Here is a 13,835-nt window from a genome sequence, read left to right on the forward strand (position 1 = left end):
GTTTGGGCTTAGTTAGTGAGGGTTAATTGTCTGCAGTAGAAAGGATTCCTAAAGCTAGAGGTGACCTTCCTTATTCGGGCTGTTTTTAAAGGCCCCTTTTTTTACCTTGTTTAATAAAAAGAGCATTCCAGAATCAGAAATAATGGCCTCTTCCTCTCTGCCCAGACGGCACAGTAACAGTCACAAATGGTTTTTGTACTGTTTATGTATGTATATATGTATAGTGGTTTTGTAGGTTTTATTTTGAAAGGTTTTCATTTACTGTGTTAACATCTTAATTTGGTCAGTTTTCTTTGTGTTGCTTTCTAAAGCTAAAATTTTTTTCAGTCTCAATTCCAAGTTGAATCATGACTCATTTCATGGCGAGTTACAAGCACGTCACTCAAACAAACTGGTTGTAAACAGCTCTGAAAAGAGTTTCAGAAGTGCAGGACTATATTGGATTTAGGACTATTGATGCAATGGTCTGTCTGCAGTGTCTGGAAGAAATGGTAATAAATGATAATGATGTCTCTAGATGTGTGTGTGAGACATGGTCTGACGTGTATGTCAAGTTCTGGCCCATGTATTCAAATCATTATGGCACTCCTCTCATATGGTGGCTTTGTTCTATTTTTCATGGTACCTTCCCTCCCCCAACTTCACAGCACCATCGAGAGTGCCCTCCATCTCAACACCTCACAGGCTCAGCCCTGATTTAACTCATATCCAGGACCTGCCAGTTACACAAGCTAAACCTTAAGGTGGAATACAGCACATCCAAAATAAATAGAGGCCAACCCTGCGGAAAACGTCAATAGCTCAATAATTACTTACATGCAGCTCAAGGTTGCATTTCTAATTCAGAAGAACTAAGAAGTAACTCTAAACCATCAGAATATGGAAAAGAATATTCCACTTCAATTAGCTCTCAGCGCACAAGATATATACATTGTAATAACTGTTAATTAACTCACTAAAACTGCCATTGTGAATATACTCAACAGCACACTAACTTTATATTATATTATATGTATGTATTATATTACTGTATGTTCCAAAGCACGGGTTCTTTGCTGTTTTTACAACTGAGCAAATCACAGCCCACAATGTTTTTGACTGAAGTCTGAAAAAAGATCCTTGTCAAGTCAGCTTTTATTCATTGTTAATTTATTTGCGGTAAGTTTCTCCAAGGGAACGCAGTTTTAGTAAAGCTGTGTGGGCAAGAAAATTCCACATTAACCTCGTGATTGGTTAGGACCCTGCTGTCGTAAGGTACTACTCAAGATTAGCAGTGCCTATGACAGGAGAATGTTGGCCAATACACCAGCCATTTACTGGGCATAGGAAAGTTATTCACAGGACATGCTCTGTACATGTGTGTTGTGTGCCCACTTAAGCATGATGAACCCAATTATAAAGAAAACATATATTTAGGCTCCCAGGGGCTTCAAATAAAATTACATTCCTAATAATAGCAATCAAAGTCTTTATAAAGTGGACTTAGGCTATTGTTTCCCCTTGCTCACTGCTGCACTGTTGTGGCCCAGTACTGGTTCATGGCCCAGTGATTGGGAACCTCTTGTAGAGTACCCAGATTTAGTTGGACTAAGAGCAAGCATTTTTGTAAGACCCAGTGTGAGTGCGGACAAATGAAGAAACAGAAACTTGAATTTTTAATTGGAGTCTATTTTTAGAAAGTGTCATAGAAGCATTAGAATTAGTGTCAATAAAGCAAATGTTTCCATATTTAATAGCAAGTGTCGGCTATATTCATAAACACGATTATATTAGTAGGCTGTAATGTGGATGATCGTGACTGGACCTTATGAATCATAAGTGTCTGTGTATTTGAATGTATTCTGAGCCTTACCTTGTCCCATTGCCTCTCCCGGTCCAGTGTGATGATAATCATAGATGGGTTGACCAGATACCCGTCGCTGTTGAATGAGAAGTCTGTGTGCTCCCATGACACATTCAGCATATGCCTGTGGAAGAAAATCACAGAGGTTGTGGACATTTTGATCTGTAATCCTGAAATGTGCTTGTTATTAAAGCATTAAACTGGTTTAACATTTCAACCTGCATTTTGATCAGAAAATTACAGTTGACATTATGATAACCGTAATTGCCAAAATCAAATCTTTTGTCAGTAACAGTGACACACATTTCAGGCTTCATATCCAGAGCAACTTACAGTTCAGTTTAGGTGAAAGTAGCTTGAGGAATCTTGCCCAAGTACTCGTATGGGTGTAGCATGGTGTGCTTGCCTAGATGGGAAAATTGAACACCAGTCTATCCTAATAGGGCAGCAGTATTACTCACACTCCAACACCAAACACTGTTTTGAATATTTTTGGTCAAATGATTACAGCATTCTGTTCTTCGTTTTGGTTTTGGTAACCAAAGCCTGATCTTTGAACAGTTGTTACTTCAGTATACTAGGTGGGAATGAGTGTGGTAAGCTTACGAAAGTGGGAAAGAGAAGAAATTCAGCCACTCACTTGCAATAGCACTATTGCTACACAAGCTGTGGTGGTGCACATGCGTTTGTACCACGCATGTGCACCACTGTCACACTTGTGTACACTGCATTACGTTTTACGACACTGCCTGGTCTGTGCCCTGCATCGTTTCATGACTTCGTATTAGCAGATAAGTTTGGAGTGATAAATGCTGAAACCACTACATAAGCACTCTCATTCATTTTCCTAGTTTGACATTACTTAGTATTAAGTATCAGTATTAGTATTAAGTTTAGAGCACCAGAGGATGAGAGGGGTATGGACAGTAACCTGCTCAGTGTTGCTATCTTTGTGTTGAGAGCATGTTTGGTTATATGGAAAGCTGCATAGGTGATAAAATGATGCCTTCTGCACTTTATAAATATGAATACATTTTATTCAGACATTTAATGCTGTTTTCCACTGACAAAGTGCTCATGTGCTCAAATGTATAGTGATTCATGGCTTCACAGCTGAACTATTAAGATGACTATAATGATGCATTTAAGTCTGGAGGCTACTGCACACAGGACAGCCTGTCCTCTTGTGCCTTTTCACCTCTGTATACACGCACACTGATCCCAGCAGTGATGAGAGCCCCATGAGTAATGTGGGCATGGTTGTGTGTCATCTGTATGCAAAGCCTGTATAATCTGGTAATCTGCTGTAATCTCATTAACAGGTGAAATGACTAAATCACCAGCTCACTAATACCAGACTTAATTACAAGCAATTGGTGAGGGTGAAAATGATGGGGTTATATGTTCATGCTCCAAATCAAACAGCTCAGTATTGAACAGCCTCAGTATTAGATGATTTCACCAATGTCTAATAGCTTAATATAAATGTTATCTTAATATTAATCTTAAAATTAGATGTTTATTGCCAACAGTGTTGTGGAAGGCAATATGTATTATTCTCACTGAAAAGATCCTAGAAACAAATGAAGAAGTTCTGTTGTACTCGTCAGTAAAAGCATTGCATTACATTTTTTCTTTTTTACATCAAACAAGCAAACAGGCCTTTAGCTTGCTCATATTGAATGTTTTCTGAGGTGATACGCAGCATGTTTTAGATTAAAAGTTTAACAATTGGACGAGAGGCTGTTTAAATGGCCGTGATTAAACGTGATTAAAAAGAAGCTAATCTTTAAAATCTAGGATTGTTTTAATTTAATCCTTTAGTCCTGCAAATGATCAACAGAAAGTTTTAGAATTTTGAAACACTGAAAACGCTGTTAAATTCAAGCAATCTTTTTTGTGTTATGCTTTTCATTGAAGCTTGTGTTCAGATGACTTTTAGGTGGATTTGATCTATACATCAGAGGCTTTTGACACTGTTAGTGATGAAAAAAGAGGGGGAACAAATAGTAATTAATAATTAATAAAATTCATGTTAAAATGTTAGATTCTGCTGTTCACTAAGACTTTTATGCTGATAATATAATTTAAATGAATGCAAAATAGAAGCATTGTCACTAGTGCTCTCAGACTTTCGGTCCCTATTATAAATACAGTAATGAATATCCTCACACATGGTAGTTAAGGAGAGCATGCTGTGGTAACTGTGAAAGTCGTGTATATCAGTATGTATAACACCTTGTATGATTCCATTGCATTTGATTCATGTTAGGCAGTAGGTTTTTAAGACTTTTTCGGGAGATTTGTCTGAGATGGGATGGGCCAACCACTGATATAAGGGCTAAAATGGTTGATGTAAATAATACACTTGCCTAAGAAAGGTCCACCACCAACTCTTACCATCATCTTTACCGACAGTACTTAAAGCTTTCATCTTTGAGAGAGAGGTGAAAATCAACCTGCAATCTTGCTTCAGATCTGAAAAATCCACAAGTGTTTTTGTCCATTCTTCCACTGTGAGAAGGCAACTGAGCCCTGTGGGCATGAATAGATTTGTAGCTGTCAAGAAGCCTTTTAAGCATTTGTATTGCCTTACGTCAAAGCTTCCTTAGTCTCAGATACAAACACACACACACACACACACACACACACACACACACACACACACACACACACACACACACACACACACTGTGTGTCAGAGTTTCAGTGTGTCTGTACTCAGTGACCTTGACTTGTGCCAGATTCTGCATCTCTGTCTTCTGTCCTCATCTTCCCTTTGGCTGATTAAAATTTTTTCAGACCAAATAGGATTTGCTCCGTGTTCTCTTCCACAGATGGCACCAGACTGCTTTTTTCAGGCTGCGCTGGCATGACGGGACATATCTTATCATTCTATATTTCTGCCTCTGATCCCTGAGCTTAAAGCAGGATATGATACTCACAGCATGGTGGTTTTTAGAACAGACGGTGTGCTAGGTTTCACAGTCAATCAGAAACAAAACGCACTAATGTGTTTGTCATTAATATTGTTGTCTTAAGAGAGTTTAGTTTAAAGTCTGCATCTTTTGTAAGCTTTACCATATGTATTTGTTATGTAGGGATGTCCGCTGATGCCTGATTCTGAATGGGAACTGGTAAATTAGTAACAAAGAGAGTATTTATAAGGGAATGGTTTTACTGTTGGAGCTGGAGAAACTGAAATATATGAAAACATTCAAATCTAGTCGCTGTGTCTTCCATACCTCTCTCACTTGCCACTTTGTATGAGGGCCAGGACTGTGTTAACAGTGGCCAAATAATAAAAAAGAGTGAAAGTAATGTATCACACCACTAAACAGAACTGGTGTGGTGGAGTACTGATAAAATCATCAATTTACCCTCCCGCCTCTGTCTCACCCTCCCTCTATGGCTCCCCATCTCCCTTTTTCGCTCACTTACTCAAAGAGCCCACTACACACAGGATGGAGAGAATTACAGTGAAGCAGAAAAATCTAAAGTGTAGTTACATTTTAGTTCAGTTGATGAAGAATTCGTTAATAGTTTAACTAATTGCTTATTTATAAAGACAAAGGATCAGGCAAAAAATACATAAATACAGAACTAATGATAGTAGCAGTAAAGTGAATCTATAAGCAGTATCAATCAGTTGTAGCACTGATAATATCTTAAATCAATAGTGAAGTGACCACCAACACCTAGCCAAATTCAATATAGTTAAACCCATAAAAAGCAAATTACCCTCCCACTGTAATCAAAGGCAAAAAAAGGACCGCACATGATAGCTTACCTCGCAATTTACTCTGTAGGGTTAGATATTTCCAGAGCAGTTAAGGCCATAATTAAAAGCCATTCTACATTTTACAGCAATAGGTGTACACGCCTAGAAGAAAGCAAAGTTTCAGCCACTTTTCACAGTGTTTTCTTTACCGGTCCTACGACTTGCTAGCTAGATAGGTAGCCTATAGAAGCTAGCACAGCTCAGTTAAGTTGTCATCACTAGGAGAAACAGTGGTGCGAGCTAATGCTGTCCATACAATGAGAATTTTTGATGAGCTTTGTGAACTTTTTATTATTAGGCTTTTGCCCATGAAGACCTTACATTTTGTAATATTTTTATTGGCACTGGAAAACTTTTTTTTTTTAAATCATTAAACTTTTTTTAATGATTAGAAATTTGGGAAGGCCTGGCATTTGCAGTTGATGGCCTATGCTGCCATTGCACATCCCTACTTTAATGTATACAATAACCTTCTGCATATTTTCTCTAACTCTCCAACACCCCCCTCCTGTCACTCACTTGAAAAGCGTGTCATTGGTGTCTGGCCGAAGCGGAGTTTGGCAGTCCGTGTGTCCATCAGGAATAAAGCCTCTGTGTTTGCGGAAGCTCTCCACCCCTTTAACCACAATGGCCACTCCATCTCTCACCCTGTTCCTCAGGCTCATCTTCCAGCGGTCAGTAATGATGCTAATAAGTCCAACAGGGAAGCTGTCTGGTGGAGGGATGTTGGGGTTCCCCACTGCCAGGCTGGGGATGATCCAGATATAGCCCGGTCCTAGCAGGCCCACCTCCTTAGCCATGCTGAAGAGGTACTGGGCCTCATCGTGGGAGCAGTACACCAGCAGCACTTGAGCATCAATCTGCTGCAGCAGCCGACGAGCACGGAGGTCGTTCATGCCGTCAGCCGACATGTCGAAGGTCAAGACATCCTGCAGCTCCCAAAGGAAGTAGGAAGTGTCTGTGAAAGAGCGAATGTAGTCCACAAAGGCCTCATAGCCAGGATACTGGCTGGTTACCACCACAAAGCTGTCCCAGTTGTACTCCTCCATCACCTTGAACATGCCATTTATCTGCTGCTCAATGGAAGAGCCCAGTTGCAGGAAGGTGGAGCCGTCACCCTGAAGAGAAAAGATAGAGTATGACTTCAGTTAATATAATGATCAATCAAACCACTGTGATATGTAACATAATTGACAGTTAGTGCTGCCTTGCAAATGTGTTGGGCTGATGTTGCATTAGTGGCAGTTTGGCAATTGGAAGCCAGGAACAACCTGACGTGAATCAAAGGAAGTATGTATTAGTACTGGGTGATGGACTGGACTGGTGGGCAGATGTACAAAATGTCGTGTACAAAATGTCTTGAGCTCAATGCATCTAGGTAGTCCAGTGTTTATAAACAGAAGCATACTGTGTATTGTCAGGCTTGAGAGCCAGGATGTAGTCCAGTTAACTATAAAGCTTAATAACTGCCATAAGGAAGATGTAACATAGTGGGCATGGAGGCTGGCTGCAAGTGCTAGTTTTTATTGCCATCAGAATTTACAGAATCTAGAAACAGATTAGCAGAAACAAGAAGAGCAGAGATATTGATTCAAAAGGGGCACAAACAAAAGTGCAAGGAAAACACAACTAAAAGAATTATAAAAATGCACTGAGATGAACAAAATACTTTGACTAATGAGAGGGCAGGGCTACAAACTACACAGGTGAGACAGATAACAAAGAGGCAGGATGGGGAGGAGACAGGAACAAAACAACAACAAAAGCACATGCATAGGGGCAGGTGACAGAAAAAATGGGGTATTAACAACTGTACAAGAGTGAATACACTACCAAAACTCAGATATATACATCTTTGAGAGAAAATCATGACAAATGTTACAATCATGACATTTTAACTGACAATTAATTGTAGCATAAATAATTATGAGTAATAGAAATTTAAAATATAAACAATTATAAATAAAAAAGTAAAAATGCACTATAAGGATATTTTACCTCAGTTGCACAGGGAATATTGCACATAAGCTATTGATCATATTGCACATGGGAATGGTGATGAATTAACGATATAAACATTATAAATAGAAAAGCAAAAAAACCTTTACATTGTAGATATGTTTTACACGTATTGCACATGGAGTATTGATTATATTGCACAGAGTAAATGGTGACAGTTTATGTGCTGTAGGTGTGTGAGGGCTAACAGGGGGTGAAGGGGGTTCTACTGGGAGCAGTGCTGGTTATACAGTCTAACAGCAGAAGGGAGGAAAGACCTGCGATAGCGCTCCTTCACACACTTGGGGTGAAGCAGCCTGTCACTGAAGGATTTTCCCAGTGCTCCCAGAGTCTCATGCATGGGGTGAGAGCTGTTCTCCAGCATGGGTGCTAGTCTGGCTAACATCCTCCTGTCTCCAACCACCTGCAATGGATCTACGGTGCTTCACAGGACAGAGCTGGGCCTCTTAATGAGTCTGTCACGTCTCCTCCTGTCTGCAGTTGAAATGCTGCCCCAACAGACCACTACATAAAAGATGGCTGATGCCACCACAGTGTCAAAAAGGTCTTTAGGAGTGTCCCTGCACTCCAAACCACCTTAGATCTCATATGCTTTGTTTCCTGTCAGTGAAAAATAAGTTGTATTTAATGGCTGGAAATTAAATAAATGAGTGGTGGTCTCTGACTTTTGCACAGGACCATATGATTTTACAAATTTGCCACAGTGATATATCTTCAACTCCCATAAACCCTGTTTGGTTGTTGTAACACGATTCTGACCTTTGACCCTTTTTTATAAGACATTAAATATGTCCATATTTCAGTGTAATGTCAGGCCTTAGATGACAGGTTATTGATTTTTTTTGTTTGGAAGGCAGTATTGAATGCAGCTGAGTTTTCCCTTGGGGAACTCAGGTCCTGTTTTTGGCCAGAGGTTTCAGCCAAACCACCATCACATCAGCATGTTCACAATGCAGAGTAGCATTTCCCAAAATGCTGTTTTACTGTTACGGTCTCGTGTCCTTCAAAGAAACTTCTGGCACATTGTGAAAGTAGGGTAAGTCAGCTGATGAAAGCGACAACAAGAGATGTTCCGGTTTATTCCACCCGGTATGCATTGACCCCTTTCAATGCTCTAAAAATCACAAAGCTTTTCTCACTGAGTGATCTTTGCCCTAAATATGAAACACTTTAAGGGCAAATTAGAGGAGCAAGGGAAAACAGACATCACAGTGTATGAGTAAGTGCATTCAAATATATTTAAATTAGGTTTGATTAGATGTGTTGTTTTTTTCCCACAGTACCCATGTATACTTTGAATGACCTCGTACAAATTGTTTGTTTAGGGACAGGGATTAAGCACAGTCTTGAGCCCTATTCAGATGGGATTCATTTTCCCTGAGGAGGTGGGCAAAAGCTAGTTCACAACAGGACATCTTTAATGTTTATGACCAGTTCACACCAGATTTGAAATCTGGGTATAAATAACAGCGATGGAAGTGGCTACTCAGTTTACACACTGCTTTTACTCTTGAAAAGAGAAGAAAATGCCTCAGAACATTTAAATTAGCCGTTATTCTGTTAACGTTTATAATTTTACAAAAGGTAAAAGGTGCCAGAAGCCATACTGACACAGGATCGTGCAGATGGTAAAAATACCTGACATGGCGCATTCAGACGGGACTGAAATCACTGAGAAATAATGTAATAACTACATTACCCCACCTCATATAAAGCTAATCCCATCTGAATAGGGCTTTGCACTGCAAGCATTCTGAATGGAGATTCTCTAGTTACAGGAAAATGTAGTCTAGCATTTGGCTTAATCCCTGACTGGAAAATCACCCTTAGACCGGAAACATGCTCAGCACAAATAGGCAAATGACAGCTTCCAAAAATGCATTGCACAGTCCTTCTGTCCAAACTCAATGCGCATCCTTGCATTACTGTGGTGGTCAAAACTCTCAGTATCTATGTGAGCAATAAAGGATGAATTCAAGCCCCTGAGAACAAGAGCTGCTGTTATTCTAACAGTGGAGACAACAGCTAAACATGGCAACAGTACTTTACTAAAGCAATAAGCCACAAGAGACCGTGGGTCATTGTCGATTTTATCGTGTTCTAAAATTCCCTTCCCTGTGATAAAATCAAGTGGCTTATTGCTTTAATAGAATGGTGGCCAACACAAAATAATTTAAGTTATCATTAATAATAATCAATATCAATTAGTATTCCGCCAAGAATTGTAGTTCCTTGATAGTATGGCATCAATATACTCAGTGGTCTATGTGAGCAGCATGAGAGTCAAAGATTATCCAAACAGCACAAAGGGTTTTTTTTCATGCCATGGCATAACACAATTATCATGGATTTTCCAGCTGAACACGGCTCAGCCAGTCAGATTTTAGGACAAGAACTATCCATTTCATAATTGTTCTTTTACAAATAAAGAAGCAATGATGGACCATGTATATGCTTATACAATGAAACCAGTTCTGCAAGGGATGCTGGTCTGATATAACAGTTGACCAGGAGAAAGCACACTGGTGGTACATGACAGCTTGGCCAGGCTTCTTTGTTGCTGCAGTGCTCAAAATTAAGCTTGTGCTTGTGTCATGATGTCTTTGAGGACATAGTGTGTAAAATTATGTTTGCAGAGCTCAAAGTGTTGCATGAAGTATGTTTCTGGCCTTAGTGTTTTAGTGGTGGCATATGGCAGTTTTAGTGTCAGGACTCAAAACTTTTTTTTTTCTTCAGCACATTTTAATAGTAATAAGAGACAATGATAAACACACAGAGCAGCAGCTGTGAAAACATGCATCTAGTTAATTGTTTCTAGGAGGGACATTAAATGAGAGATTAATAATCTCTGATCATGTCAAGTATCAAGAGGAGCTCTTCCTCTTTGGCTTTGATACCCCTTGAAAACAAAACATCCTGCTTGATATGCAGGGTATAGCAAAATAGCACAAGCAGAAAGTCCCTGGGAACACACCAGAGCCACCTGTAGCCTCCGTTTTTGAAATGCTGAATGAATTCATTAATGACAGTGCCAAAGGGCAAAGTATAACTAGAAATAATTCCCTGCCTAAACAACCATTCTCTGTTGTTGAGGATATTGGATTTCATGACATATACTATAGAATGGTCTTGTAATCTTTTTTGATGTTTGTTTATTTATTGTCAGCAGTTTTGGTGAATCACTAAATATGAGTTTATCTCCTTTATAGGTCTGATTTCATAGACACTTACATCTGTTGTCATGCAGTTTGTTACCCTCTACAGCATTTATAACTGGTCAGTTTCTGACCATAGGATACTGTTGACATATTTCAAAGGGCATCATACACTTAATATCTGTCTTTTAAAGAATTTCTTGTATTTTTTAATAGCACATGCTAGATGATAAGAAAGCTTCTATTATACATAAGTGTCAGATAGAAGTGTAGTGAGAGCACAACTAAGGTTAATTATGGAGTTGGAAAATGCAGACGTCATTGTGAGAGCTGGAGAAATAGTTTATAGCAAACCGGCAGCTAACATGCAATTGTAAACAGAGCGATGTCACGATTGGCTCCTCCCACTCCTCCATGTGCTTTTTGTTTTGGTCTTGCATGTGCATCTCTTTACATGTCCATGTGCTTCTTTGTTTGGTTTCCTCCCAGTCTGGCCCCCTTGTTTTCTTGACTCTGCCCCTGATTTGTTCCACCTGTTTTCCACCTGTGTCTTGTGAACTGTCATTAACTCTGTTGTATTTAAGCCCTGTGTTTTCCCCTGTGTGTTTGCTGGTCTTTGTTGGATGCATGTATTGGATGTGTTGTTTGTATGTACTGTTTGATTGCGCTGGTTGTTTTATGTTTATGCTGTTTGGAGTTCTGTGTTCATTTTGGATTTGCTCATAATAAAGGTTGCTTATCTCAGCACATGCGTCTGCCTCATCGCTCCCCACCGTTACAAGCGACTTTGCCTGTGTTAAATTAAAAAAAAGAAGCTCCTAAATATCCACTTTGCCATTTATTTTCCCTCCTAGCTCTCTCATTGGCTGTTGCCCAAATGACTTATTCTGTTACATTGCTCACCCTCTCACACAGGACTTGTGACCACTTTAAAAATCAAACGTTTTAATATACTGGATGGCGTCCGATCCCTGCAGAATTTGATCTGAAGGCTATAGGTTGGTCTCTCACACAACCAGATCATCCTTGCTGTTAATCACTTCTGATCAAACTCCCGACCTAGAAGATCACCTCAGATTGTGAAATTTTCATTGGGAAAATCGTGTAGTCTACGCCCAGTTTAACACACATTATACATCAACCTACAAAGTAGGGGTTTCTCATAAAGTGGCTGGTGATTGTAATTATATTACAACAGAATTACTTCAGAAATGTTTTGATATATTTGATATTAAAGTGCATTTCTGGCTTCTGTAATACAGAAGCCATACATGGTGGTCATCAGTGGCTTTGAATGCAGAGATGGGGACACTTAAGCTTTGAAGGTCTTGCAGACTGACCTTTTATTTCGTTTAATCACAGCTTTCTATGAAGAACTCTTGAGAGCGACTACACTCAGTGGACTCAATCAGAATAGCCCAGCACTCAGATATAATAGAAAATGCAAAGAGAGATCGCTCTCGGCCTCTTTTAGAATCAGAAGAGTCACGATCTGCTGCAGGCTGGTCATGGTGAATGCTGAGGAGACTGTTCCCTCCCTCTTTCTACCGCTCCTACTGTACATTGCTCTTTGTCATCACTTCACCCTCATACTCCAGTTCCAGCTTCAGCTAAATAGGCAGCAAATTGCATTTGCCTCATGTGCTGTACTTGTCATATACTGATTGAGGGTGCTGGTTTTCCTAGGTAGGCTATGGGCTTATGTTCCAGATGTAGATTAGGCTTAAATCTAGACTAAAAATTATTTTTGGGGGTGAACACACACACACACACACACACACACACACACACACACACTTTCACTATTAAACATTGTCTGAGGAATTTCTTGGCCAAAATGAATAATATATGTATATAATTTAATATCATTTTAAATATCAAATTTAATATTACTATAACTTATAAATCAATGCAATTGCATTTTCAAACTTGTACTATTGTCATTGCAGTTTAGTCCAAGGCCAAGCCTAATCTAAGTCTAGGAAACTGCCCCTGTATATCTTTAAATAGATGTCCAATCTGTGTATCAGGTTCCATAGCCTCTTTGCTGCATGTGTGTGTATGTGTGTATATGTGTGTGTGTGTGTGTGTGTGTGTGTGTGTGTGTGTGTGTGTAAGTGCGTGTGCAAGTGTGTTGTGGCATATGTGTTGCCTGTGACTCACAGCATGCGGTGGCTCGTTCCCTGGCACTGCATCACCCTTCCTTACTCATTCACTGCGTCACATGATCTTTCTAATGTACATCCACTAGGACACTGCAGAGACACTGCACTAAAGTCACTACCACATGCTCTACTGTATGTGCTTAGAATATGGTGGATATTTTTTATGTTATGAATGTGATATGGCAGTGGATAGTAAACATGCCACGAACTACTGGGTGATATGTCGTCTCTAGCTTTCATCATTATAGGTGTTAGGTGTCATAGAACAACTCTGATTTTTATTTGTAGCAGTATTGACAGATATGTGTCAAAGTTATTGTATTAATGAGATATTAATGCGATTATGTTACTGGGGTTACTCTCAAAAACATTACAAGGAGTAGGACCCAACTTGAAAAAATGAAAAAAACTAAAAGTTTATGTTGGTTTTTGTTTGTTTGTTTGTTTGTTTAAGATATGGATCATCCTACCAAATTGTTTCAAAGGCAGACTGTTGGACTTGACTGGGCTTTAAACTGACTTTTAGACTGACTTGGCCTTTAAACAGCAATCCTTTTGCTTTGAATGACTCTGTACCTTAATTATGTTCATTTCTTTTTAAATAAATGATTAAACATTCTGTTGTGTCAGCATCATGACACTACTGTAACTACCAAATGTTTTGGTTATGACTGTTTTGGTAGTGACAATTTTAGCTCATTTTGAGCATAACTCTAAAAATGGTAGTCAGTACACAACTTAGAAATATCTATGGTATTTTTACTGTTCAGAGTTTGAAGCAGTGGTCAGATGCAAATGGTGTTAGATGCAATTAAGAGCTAAACTCTGCAAGGAAGTAGATCTCCGAAAGTAGGGTTTATAACAACTGGTAA

The 13,835-nt window shown here is 39.3% G+C and overlaps 1 protein-coding gene across 2 annotated transcripts in view; it reads right to left on the reverse strand.

Annotated features, from left to right (window-relative positions):
* Nucleotides 1-13,835, reverse strand: part of grin2ca (glutamate receptor, ionotropic, N-methyl D-aspartate 2Ca) — a 105,862-nt gene that overhangs the window by 42,576 nt on the left and 49,451 nt on the right. For both annotated transcript variants that reach the window (XM_037544807.1, XM_017705897.2), the window contains 2 exons: nt 6,144-6,742; nt 1,853-1,967 (listed from right to left, as the gene is read on the reverse strand). In XM_037544807.1, the coding sequence (XP_037400704.1) occupies nt 1,853-1,967; nt 6,144-6,742 (714 nt within the window). The remainder of the gene's footprint in view (nt 1-1,852; nt 1,968-6,143; nt 6,743-13,835) is intronic.

This window comes from Pygocentrus nattereri, chromosome 14, assembly GCF_015220715.1.
Source record: "Pygocentrus nattereri isolate fPygNat1 chromosome 14, fPygNat1.pri, whole genome shotgun sequence".
Classification (NCBI taxonomy): domain Eukaryota; kingdom Metazoa; phylum Chordata; class Actinopteri; order Characiformes; family Serrasalmidae; genus Pygocentrus; species Pygocentrus nattereri.